The 12,694-nt window shown below is 40.7% G+C and overlaps 1 protein-coding gene across 1 annotated transcript; it reads left to right on the forward strand.

Annotated features, from left to right (window-relative positions):
- The first annotated feature begins 4,061 nt into the window (after positions 1-4,061).
- On the forward strand, positions 4,062-4,869 carry LOC145131770 (uncharacterized). Its single transcript, XM_079066426.1, has 2 exons — positions 4,062-4,370; positions 4,432-4,869. The coding sequence occupies exons 1-2, from the start codon at positions 4,062-4,064 to the stop codon at positions 4,867-4,869; spliced, it is 747 nt and encodes a 248-aa protein (XP_078922552.1).
- Positions 4,870-12,694: the final 7,825 nt, after the last annotated feature.

The following is a 12,694-nucleotide window of genomic DNA, read 5'->3' on the forward strand; positions in this document are numbered from 1 at the left end:
CCAGATTTTCCATCCATCTCGGGGAAACGAAGATGTACAAAGATCTTCATCCTGATTATTGGTGGCCCTGCATGAAGCGGGATGTAGCCTTGTACATCGAGAGATGCCTAACCTGCAGAAACGTCAAGGTCGAGCACTAGAGGCCTCACGGCAAGATACAAGCGTTGTATATCCCTGTGTGGAAAATGGGAGGATATTACTATGGATTTCATCACGAAGCTTCCCAGGACCGCACGGGGATTGGATTCAATTTGGGTCATCATGGATCGATTGACCAAGAGTGCCCATTTCATCCCGATCCAGGAGAGCATTTCGGCCGAGAAGCTGGCTGACACCTACATCAAAGAGGTAGTAGCTCGACACGGAGTGCCAGTCTCCATGATTTCTGACCAAGATGTACGGTTCACTTCCAGATTCTAAAAGAGATTTCATGACGAGTTGGGTACTCGTCTGCACTTTAGCAAGGCTTTTCAACTGCAAATGGATGGTCAGAGCGAGCGGACCATCATAACCCTGGAGGATATGATGTGGGCATGTGTTCTAGACTTTAGTGGTAGCTGGGATACCTATCTTCCTCTGGCAGAGTTTTCCTACAATAATAGCTACCACGCCAGCATCGACAGTCCTCCCTTCGAGATGCTTTATGGGAGGAAGTGTAGAACCCCGATATGTTGGGGTGAGGCTGGATAGAGGGTCATGGGGAGTACCGAAGAGGTACTCAAGACGACAGAGAGGATCCAATAGGTCCGGAGTCGACTCCGGACGACCCAGAGTCGGCAGAAGAACTACGCCGACAGACGACGATTAGACCTGGAGTTTCAGATAGGAAATATGGTCCTCCTGAAGGTATCACCTTGGAAAGGTGTCATCAGGTTCAAGAAGTGGGGCAAGTTGGGCCCCAGATACATTGTTCCGTTCAGGGTATTGGCCCGGGTGGGCCGGGTGGCGTATCGACTGGATCATCTAGCCAAGTTAAGTCAGATCCAGAGTACATTTCATGTCTCCTAGCTGCGGAAGTGCTTGGTAGATGAATCTGCAGCGGTGCCTCTAGAGGATATTCAGGTGGATGATAGCCTGAACTATATCGAGCGACCAGTAGCCATCCTCGACAGGAAGATGAAGGATCTGAGGAATAAGAGGGTAGAGTTGGTGAAGGTGTAACGGCAGCACCACAAGGGCTTAAAATGGACGTGGGAGCCAGAGGACGAGATGAGGGAGCACTACCCTGAGCTATTTCCAGACACAGCAGACTTTGAGGACGAATTCTAAAATAAGTGGGAGAGATTTGTAACGCCCGGTTCCTGTTATGTATTTTAAATAAAATTTATTCACTTTTATATGAGAACTCGACGAGTTGGAGGCCCTAAACTCGTCCAGTAGGAATTATTTTTGGGACGCAGGTTAACAAACCTACTCGACGAGTTGGGAGCCCCAACTCGACGAGTAGGGATGGCAGAGTGAAACCCTAATTTTAGGGTTTTGTACCCTATTTAAACACATTAATCCCTAAACGCTGTCCTCATTTACAGCCTCCAAGTCCCAAAACCCTAGCCACGAAACCCAAGAGCCTTGTGTGAGCTTGTGAGACTTTTTTGAGAGAACACTTGTGCTTTTGAAGCTTGTGGAAGAAGGGGAAGCTAGAGGACTCAAGAAGAAGAGAGTAGATCCCGAAACTTCACTCCTTTTGCAACATTTTCGGGTAAGCAAGTCTCAAACTTTCTCAATGATTTCTTAGATCTCTTCATTTCACTTTTATGGGGGTTTTGTGTCCAAGAATGTTAGCTTTTAGGAAATGGACGTCCCAAGTATGTGTACTTCCAGATCTAGGACCTTGAAGTGCTATTATGTCATAAAGGTGCAAACTTTATGGCTATTGGAGCCCCCATATAAGCTCTAAGGTGTCATTTTGGCCTTTTAAGCCCCAAAAGGCCATGCATGGAGATAAAGGTAGAAACTTTAAGTGTTTAAATGATGTCTAGGGTCTAGATCTCAGTTTGTATGCCTTAGTTCGAAGTATATATGGATTTTGGATCAATATCTAGATCTTGAAGAATTAGGGTTTGATCTAAACCCATTAAAGGAATCTATTAACGTGTAAAGTTGGAAACTTTACCCTTAAAAGGACATTTTCAGTGTGTAGAAGAAGTGTGGAGTCTAGATCTGAAGGATAGGAGCTTAATCTTTTCACATGGCTCAACAGACTGAAGAACTCGTCGAGTCCATAGAGGAACTCGACGAGTTGGGTTGAAATGTCCCGATTTTGTAAAAGGGAAAACTCGACGAGTTCAAGGATGACTCGACGAGTAGAATGGGAAAGTCCCGATACCATGGATAGGAGCAACTCGACGAGTTGTGAAAGAACTTGACGATTTGGATCACGAGTTCAGAGTTTTTGGATTTACGGAACTCGAAGAGTTGATGGGTCAACTCGGCGAGTTGAGTCGACTCGGAACGTTGACATTGACCAGATGTTGACTTTGACCAGGGTGTTGACCTTGACTTCGACTTTGACCAAAGTTGACCCTTAAGGTCGGGGTTATGAGCATGAAAAGGGGTAACTACAAGAAATCTTTATGTGTAGGAGTTTAAGTGGGGCAGATTTCAGAGTCGAGGACAGTTCAGCTACTTGACAGCATTTGAGGTGGGTTACCTTCCACTAGAAGTGGGCCGAAGGCACCAATGACGGCCCATTAGTAAGAGTTATAGTAGAGATGATTTTCTTTGTCATAATTATCTGGTATGCCACTATATGTTATGCTTTATGTGCTAGTATGCTATGACATTATGTGAAGTAGTAGGAGGGGTATGATAGGCCCCAGTACCGGTCGAAAGGACAGAAGGGGTAGGCCAACACCCTGATATGCTAGGCAGTATGTGACTTATGTGTTTATGTACTAGGAGATTACATGGTAGAAGTAGGGGTGAAATAGTCCTCGGTACCGTCGAAAGCACCGAAGGGGTAGGCTATCACCCTGATATGCTAGGCAAGGTACCTGCTGAAAGAGACCAAAGGGGTAGGCCAGCGCCCTGATATGCTAGGCAAGTTACTGGTTGAAAGAGACCGAAGGGGTAGGCCAGTACTCAGACATGTTAGAAAGTATGTTTATTGTATGATATGTGGTATGATGGGGGAACTCACTAAGCTTTGTGCTTACGGTTTTCAGTTTTTGTTTCAGGTCCTTCTTCTTCGAAGGGAAAGGAGCCGGCACGATAGCAGCGCATTACACCATGATTTTCCGCACTATGTTGTTCTTGGGATTTTGTACTATAACATTATTATATTATGATATGTTTTTAGACATATGACGTATGGGTTTGTATCATATGAGATAACTTCATGATGTTTTCAATAATCTGTTTTATGAATTATTAAATTAAAAATGAAATTTTTGGTCTGGAATTTTGGGGTGTTAAAGTGCTGCTTGTGAGCTGGGAAAGCAAAGTAGGAAAAGAATCAACCATCATCAATACCAAAATAATCGAACCACTTAAATTAATGCATATTGACTTGTGTGGACCATCTGCATCGAAAGTATTGGTGGGAATAAATATATATTGGTTGTTGTTGATGATTTTTTTAGATTTACCTGGGTGTTCTTTCTTAGACAGAAATCAGATGCAACTCCGAAGCTGAAAGATTTCATCAAGCAGATAGAGCTTCAATTATGAAAGCCTATTCAGAACATTCACAGTGATAATGGTTCGGAATTCAAATCCAAGCGTTTGAAGAATTCTTAACTGACAAAGGGATAGCTAACTACTTCTGGGTTGATGCTATTGCAACTGCTTGTTTCACGCAGAACCATTCTTTCATCAACAAAATATTCTTGATTACACCTTATGATATACCGAACAAAAGAAAACCTAACGTTAATTTTTTCCATGTGTTTGGTTCTAGGTGCTTCATTTTCAATTCTAAAGAACAAAGGAGCAAATTCAATGTGAAAGCTAATGAGGGCATTTTTCTGGGTTATTCGTTAACTTCGAAAGCATATAGGGTTCTGAAAAAGAAATCAAGAAAGATTGAAGAGACCTATTATGTCACCTTTGATGATAACTATATGAAGAAGTTTCAGAGAGCATGTTGTCAATCTGAGGAGATCTTTCCTTCAACGAATCCTATGATAATTCCTCTTTCAAATCTCTATGAGGAATTTATGAATCTGATTAATGAGCCTGAAAAAGCCATCTCTTCTGAATCAAAGGCAAAGGACAATCAAGGGGATGAGTTAAAGAAAATTGTCGATGGAGCTGCCAAAAACATCGAAACCTCTCAAGAGACACCAATTCCGAAAGCTTCTGGTCTACCTTCTCAACCAGCACCTTCTGATGCTTTATTCCAGGGGAGAGATCCTCTTAAACCTCAAACCGTGATGTTCCTATCCAGGGGGAAATCCGATTCCAAATGAAGACGCACATGTAAATTTCCAGGGGGAGAATGAAAACAATGATTCTGATGTGCAATCGGAATATGAGGAAGTTTTTGCTGAAGTCGATCCATCCTATGATCCACGTTATCCACCTATGACAAATTGGACTCAGGATCATCCAAAATCTCAAGTTATCGGAGAAGCATCTTCAGGAGTTCTTACAAGGGAACAACAAAAAGCAAATCAAATTGCATTATTTTCAAAAATGGAAGTTTGCATGTTTAATTCGTTCATCTCTAAAATCGAGCCTAAATCCATAAAGATTGCTCTTGATCATGTTGATTGGGTTCAAGCTATGCAGGAAGAACTCAATGAATTTGAGAGAAATCAATTTTGGAGATTTGTTCCCACTCCGAAGGATGCTTCAGTCGTCGGATTGAAATGGGTGTTTCGCAACAAAATGGATAACGAAGGCAACGTGAATCGCAACAAGGCATGACTAGTTGTGAAAGGATACTGCTAAAAGGAAGGTATAGACTATGAAGATACGTTCACACCGGTTGCCAGGTTGGAATCTATTCGGATTTTCCTTGCATACGTCGCTCACAAGAATTTTGAAGTCTTTCAGATGGATGTGAAATGTGCATTTCTGAACGGAGAACTCGAGGAAACGGTATACGTGGAACAACCACCACGTTTTGTTAATGAGAAATATCCAAATCATTGTTATGTTTTGGACAAGGTTGTGTATGGTTTGAAACAAGCTCCAAGGGCAAGGTATGAAACCCTTATTCGATTTCTAAAACAATCAAAATTTAAACAAGGTTCGGTTGACCCAACCTTCTTTCGCAAGAAAGATGGTGACCACTTAATGATCATTCATATTTATGTTGATGACATCATTTTCGGATCCACTAATCCTAAATTAACTGCTTAATTCTAAAAACTGATGGAAACTAAATTTGAAATGAGCTCAATGGGTCCTATTAACTTTTTCCTTGGTTTAAACATTAGACAGAGTTCAGAGGGGATATTCATCAACCAAGAAGCTTACACGAAGACCTTGCTAGCAAAATTTGGTATGGTGGGTGATTCAAAGGTCAAGGTTCCAATGGCGTTCGGAACGAAGCTTACACCATCCTTGGACAAGTCGGCAACATATATCACTCTATATCGACAGATGATTGGGTCTTTAATGTATCTAACATCGAGTCGTCCAGATATCATGTGTGTTGTTTGTTATTGTGATAGGCTTCAGGAGAATCTACGTCAACCTCATATGATTGCTATGAAGAACATATCCTGATACCTCAAAAGAACTACCTCTCTCAGAATTTAGTATCCTTCTAACTCCGGTTTCTTTGTGCAAGCATATTCCGATGTTGATCTTAGTGGATGTGGTCCCGATCGCAAAAGCACTTCTGGGGGTGTCAGTTTTTGGATGACAAACTTGTTAGTTGGCAATCTAAGAAGCAGACCTGTGTTTACTTATCTACTGTAGAAGTCGAATACATCGCAGCTGCATCGTGCACCTCCCAAGTTGTATGGATTCAAAATCACCTTAGGGACTATGGGATCAACATAAAGAGGATTCCACTATATTGTGATTCAGAAAGTGTAATCAGAATCTGCCATAATCCAGTGCAACACTCAAATACGAAACATATAGCACTATGATATCATTTTTATAAAGGATCACATTGAAGATGGAAACGTTGAAGTACATTTTGTTAGATCCTCTAATCATTTGGCTGATATCCTCACAAAGGCCTTACCTGAAGCTACGTTCAATCGTATTTTATAAGGGCTCAGAACGATAAAAGATGACTCAGTTCAAAAATCCCTTTCGTAATCAGAATTTACTGTTCAGGTTCTGAGCTTCGGAGTGGTTCAGATTCTACTGTTCATCCGGGTTTCAGAATGCTTCTGTTTACTTTGTACATTAAGTGTCTTCCGATTGATTCCGAGCTTTGGAATGCTTCGGAAGTTACTGTTCATTTATGCTTCTGAATTTATTTTCTTTAATATTTTCTATTTATTTTCTGTTTTTTCATTTATTTTCAGAAAATCCAAACTCCCAAAATATTTTCTCTTTATTTTCTATTTTTCTTTTGTTTTTCAGAAAAATCAAAACTCACAAAATATTTTTCTTTATTTTTACTTTATCTTTTTTAGAAAATCCAAAAATTACAAAAATATTTTTCTTCATCTTTTGTGTGTTATTTTCAGAATATGTTCATGATTTAGGTACAAATCCTTGTTACCTCAATTCAGAATGATGTGGCAGGTATTATTCCGAACCTATATACTAGTTAAGTGTCCCTAGAAGCATGTTGTTGCATGTTGTCCCAAGCCTCTGAGACTCTATGTTTGAAGCCTTAAGTCATTGAGCTACCTTAGTCTTCTCACACTGAGTTAAGAGTTGACTGCTTTGTCACTAATTTATAGCATAGGTACACTTTCTCCTTCGGAACCAACCTCCTATTTCTCCATCGATTTCACATTCATAAACGTAACCCTTGAGACTCTCAGCAATTACCACTGAGGTTTATGGTTACACAACATCTGTGTTGATGATCTTAAAATCGTTATTACCATAATTTGAGTAAAACCCAAAATCCAAAACCATTTCTGAATTGACGGTGAACAATTAAATGTTCTAGAATTTTCACCAAAGAATTGATAATTAAAACCTCTTTGTACCATTATTGTATGAAATCTCATTTTTTTTACATGATCTTAATGAAATGTTCTCGCCCTAAGACGTTTCTTCCCACAAGATCCATATTTTTATTTTTCTTGAGATTTCCTTCATATCCAGCCACTTACATAATATCCAAAGCATACTTGTTCTTATGGCTACACCGGTCAAACAAGTACTTCTTTCAAATCTTCGAACTTATGTTGAGTTTCGGAATTTGATTGAAGCTCAAGCCACCCTTGCAGCCTACTTAAAAGAAGCCTTTCACTATTTCTTACTAAATAGATGATCATAATTTAACGGGATGCCACACAAGCACTTTCGAGTCTGTCTTGACTCAGAAGGAAGAGATCGTTTCCCGGGATCCATCTGAATTTCATGTCTTATTTATTTGACATCACAGAATCCCAAAAATTTAATTTGCTTTACTTCTTTTTCTTTGGCACACTCTTGCACAAAAATCTTTATGATTTTTCCACGTCTGGTTATTATTCTGATTTCTTAATGTTATTCACAAAACAAGTTATGGTGGAGTGACATCTTATTCCGAATAAGTCAAAACTGAAACGGTGGTATCTTCGGGATAAGGATTCAAATTAGGCGCGTTTATTTCAAATCCCTGACATCACGCATGTCAGTTACAACAGGTCTAACACATGATTAGCTATCACGCTATCCCAGGCTACTTTTATGGGATATGGGAACGTCAAACGTCAATCTTCTCTCACCTCTAATGACGTATAAAAAGGTTTTTGACGATTAATTCTCTCACAACTCACAAAAACTCTCAAGGAAAAAATCCCTTTCTCTCTCCACTTACTGTTCATCATCTTCTTCGTTGCTACCATGGCGGGATCATCTGAAACCACCTCTTTTGCTGATCAATCAACATCCGTCATCATGCTGAACTTGAAGCCTGGTCAAAATGTCATTCTTGATCTTGACTCATCTTGATACAATGAAACCCTAAGGTCGATGATTAAATGTCTGAGGTATTCTCCACTTGCACAAGCTTTGACAATGGCAGAATCAATTCCTCAGGTTTATCGGCGTTTTCTTCTGCAACATACATTCAGGCTGATGGAGTCATAACCTTCGAGGTTGCTACAAACAGGACCTCTATCAACAAAGCCCATTTCTGCAGAATGTTAGGGCTTGATTCATCTGAAGGCCTTTTGGATCCATATTCGATTTCATCCATTGTTCTCATCAACATGTTTTACCAGATGGGTTATATTGGGGATATCTCGTTGTTGTCTAAGTTCAGGAAGCCTAATCTTCCTCCAATATGGAACGAACTGTTCACGTTGCTGTTCAAGAGCTTTTTGGAATGAGTAGCAGGCTCAAACAGTGCAAGTAAGCTCTTTTGTACCATTATCTATGGCCTCTACCATGGCATAAATATGGATTATGGCTCTATCCTTTGGACACATCTCATTCATAGTACTGCCTCTTCTACTCACAACACTGAGATCTCATGCGCACGTTTTTGGTCGATCGTTGTCAAAAGAGCCCTAGTTCATTTCAAAGTTCCAATCTCGAATGATTCCGTTGTTACTTCTATTCTGATCCTTCAGACGTCGACATTTATGATGTATGACCCAAGCAAGTTTAGCTTTGATGGTTCGATTCCTAAGGTGATGTTTGAGAAGGTGCCTTATGACAATGCAATAGTGAATGAGTATTGCAAGCAACCTGCTTCTGGTGCTCGCCCTATGCCAGATGACTTGCGAAAGGTGATTGAGGAGGCCAACAAACCGAAGATGGGTGTAAGGCGAAAGGGAAAAGGTGGTCCTTCTGAGGTGGTCAAAACTCTGAAAAAGAAGATCAAGAAGCAAGCTCGCAAACCAAGATCCACATCTCCAGTTGTTCAGGAAGCTTTGGATTCTAGAACTAACACTGATATTCAGGAGGATTCAGTTCGGAACGATGTTGATGACACAGCTGCTACTTCGGAACCACATACAATCACTTCAATTCCGAAGGTATCCACTCCACCTACATCTTCTACTCCCTTCATTGATTTCTTTCAGATGAACACTCATCCATCCTCTCTGATTACCACTACAACTCCAATCACCATTGCTCCACTACCACCGAAGATTTCTATGGGTGTTCCTCTTCCATAGATATCTATTCCTTTTTCTACCCCTATCTTTACTGATTCCACTATTCCTTCTACTTCTACATTCACAAGCACACCAGAAGTCACTGTTACAAAGTACGTTTCAGAGGAGGTACACACTTTAGGTATTTATGTCAACGTATCTGATATGGGGGCAGATGCCAATATTGGTGTGACTAAGGAACCAGTCACTTCTACAACTTCTCCCACTTTTGATTCTGATCTTGACATTCTGTTTAGGGATGATCAAGAGAATTTTCAGATTTTGTTTATAGCCCTTTCACCATCAATCTGAATAGTGATGATGATGAAGTCCCGATGACTAAAAGGCAATTTAAAGAGTTAAATGAGAAGTTGTATTCTATTTTGGAGTCATCTCAATCCTCATCTAATTATGAGTTTATGTTGAAGTCCCATCAGGCAACGGTTGAGATGCTCACGAAGGCTAATGCGAAAGTCCTTGAAGACTTGACCAAGGCAATTCAAGCTTACGAGAAGACCATTTCAGAAACGACCGAAAAAGTCAAAAAACTACTCCAAGATGTTCGATCCTTTATGTCTTAGTTCAGATCCTCTACTGACTGCAACACTAAAGCCATGAACAAGGTTATTGCAGGGTTTCAGACTTGCTTGCAGGCTGAAAAGGAATCTCTTTCCCTTGTCCGTTCCGAGATCAAACAAGACAACACTGAATTGAATGCATCAGTTGTATCCAAGAGTGAGAAGCTTCAGTGTGATCTTGCAACAGAGAACAAACTTATGGATAAATTGGCTGAGAAGACTGTGAAAGCCAAGGTTCTCACAGTAAAGCTGCAGTATACGAACAAGCACCTTGATGATCTGGAATCTGAGAAAACAGTCGTCAAAAGCTGTGTGTCTGAGATAAACCAGTACTTGCACAAGATTATGGAGACTCGTGATTCCTTGCTCACAGTCTCAGGTCGCCAACATCTTACAGAAAAACTTCTGCCTGTTTTTGCGATGCTGAATCAGCTTGAGGGTGTTTCGGATTGCAATGCTCTTCCGAAACAAGGGGGAGACAAAGCAAACAAAGAAGAACCTCAACCAAAGAAACCAACCGGTGAACAACATGAAGCAAAACTGAAGCCTAATGATCAGAAGGATAATGAAGCTTCTGCATCAACAAAAGGCAAAGAGAAAGTTGTGTTTGATGACGAAGAAGAAGAACTTTCAGAAGGCAAAAAGCTAGTTAGAAAGAAGCATGATATGGAGCTTGATAATTTGTTGCATCTTCGCAAAGAGTTAGAAGATAAGGAAATCAAAGCTGAAATCTCCAAAGTAACTCTTGAGACTCTGAATCCGCTCTTTCCTTTGTGGACCATGGAGCAAATTCAGAAGGAGGCTATCAATGATCCGAACATCCACTGGCTAGAGCTTTCGGTTTCATTTGATTTGGACAACTCTTCGAAATCTCAAATCGAATTCCCTATAACTCCGAGGGCATTTCTGTTTAGATGCTTTGAGAAGATTGAGAAGGCACCTCTCTCAGACTATGATGTCAATCATAAGCTCTTCTCTTTCAACCTTAAATATGCCAAACCTCAATTCCATACTTGGAGTTCTCAGAAGATTATTCCTCTGAAGTTTTATGCTCCTATTCCGACTGAAGACTTCATAAACGTCAAGTTCAAAGGATTCAGAGGGGCAAGTCGTACTGAAGATGAGTTCACACTTACTAATTTGCCTTGCATGAATCCATACGATTGGATCTCTTTGTTCCTGACTTTGTCCAAAGATGAACAGAAGTACGAGCCAATCATTGCTCATCTGAAGAGAATGTTGATTTGCTACATTCATGAACTTGCCAAAATGGATGTAGAATAGCGTCTGTACTGAAGAAAAGGCCAATTATGAAGCCTGAGCCAGAACCGAAGGATCTTCATCAGTTCAAACTAGGAAAAATCTTAAAAGACAACTGGTGTGTGGTGTACTAAAGGAAGTAAAATCAGAAGGTTCTAAAGAGCATGTTCTTCTTGCAAGACAAATATTTATACTCGACTGTTGCTCTGGACTCTATCCTCGGACTGACTGAAGCTTGCAACGCCAACAACACTGCTGATCAGAAATGCTTTTCAGATATGATTTAGTAGTACCTTGTAGTCAGAAACACACTTCTAATTTGATTTCGAGACTGTTCAAAGTTCAGAAGAAACAAAAATGAAGAATCTCCTTTCTTATTTGACACAAAGGGGGAGATTGTTGGGCTTATTATTGTATTGTGTCAAATGTATGTGCTAGAATAGTCTCATCTATACCGGTTTGGGCCTGTCCATTCGCGGTTATTTCTTTCAGGGGTTAGGCTATTTATTGTGCATGCATGTATCTTTTTAGGGTTAACGATTGTACCACCCTACCTAGCTCTCACATATAAGTTCATGTTGAACTCTTCTGGAGCTATTATAATTAAAGCATTCGACACTACTTTGATCTGCATTGTTCTTGTTATTTAATTTACTTTTCTTATAGAATCTATCAATCCTAGTAATTATTGTTTTCCACAGTGCACCAAATCAATCTCCTGCTCTCGGGCTCTAGCTATGATGCCCTCTAAAGCCGACAAGCTAAAAAGCTGACAAACTCCCTTATACCATCTCGCAACATATCATGCTACCTTGTCTTCTTCATCTCCTCATCTATGGCATACTGCGAAACCAAAAGAGCCTTCTCCCTAAAATTGGTAGTGATCTCTGCCACAGTCTCAATCGTCTAGCAAAGGTCTTGAAACTCCCTTGCCAACTGCTGCACCTCGATAGCTAGTGCAAACTCTGCCTTAAATCGGGTCATAAACTCCTCCTAAGTCGTCGTCTTAATGACATTGCCTCCCAAAGCAAAGTCAACCTCCTCCCATAATTCTTAGACACTGTTTTTTAGAAGAAAAGAAACAATCTATCCGTCGACCCATCGGGGTAGAAGCTTGACCAGAAAGCGTTGACCATGTCCGCTAACCACCGCTTAATAGAAATGTGGTACTTCTACCCAAAGAACTCGGGAGCTCCACATGCACAAAACTTGCTGAAGGAAAGAGTGTGAGGCCCCACAATAGCATAAATCTCCGTACATAACGTGCCCAGGCACTCATCCAAAATCTCCATAATCCCTTCCTTGACCAAACCAAATATCACAGGAGTCTGATCCAAATTGTAGCGGGTGATCTCCGACGAGACGAAGTCCCACGTCTGCTCATCCATCGGTTCAATGCCAACACCTAAGCCTGAACCACCAGTGCCCATCACCATACTGAAAAGCAACCATACAATAATTGGAACATACTCAAAGAATCCTCTCCCCACAGGCTTCCTAGATTCTCTGTGACTCTCCTCGATTCAAGTATGGATCTATGCTTTCAGTAGTACGAGCCCAAAACTACCTTCCACACCTACACATACTTTCCTCAAGAGTTATCCCGAATCCTCCAAGTCACCTTCTCAAATCGGTACTCCAACTACCTACTAAACATCACAACCCAACCCACTAAAT

The sequence above is a fragment of the Lactuca virosa genome, chromosome 8, assembly GCF_052849685.1.
Source record: "Lactuca virosa cultivar CGN04683 chromosome 8, Lactuca_virosa_CGN04683_v6, whole genome shotgun sequence".
In the NCBI taxonomy this organism is placed as follows: domain Eukaryota; kingdom Viridiplantae; phylum Streptophyta; class Magnoliopsida; order Asterales; family Asteraceae; genus Lactuca; species Lactuca virosa.

Coding starts and splice junctions, on each gene's coding strand:
- LOC145131770 (XM_079066426.1), top strand. CDS start 4,062: ATGAAGAAGTTTCAGAGAGCATGTTGTCAATCTGAGGAGATCTTTCCT. Junction 4,371..4,431: donor ATCCTCTTAAACCTCAAACC/GTGATGTTCCTA, acceptor GTAAATTTCCAG/GGGGAGAATGAAAACAATGA.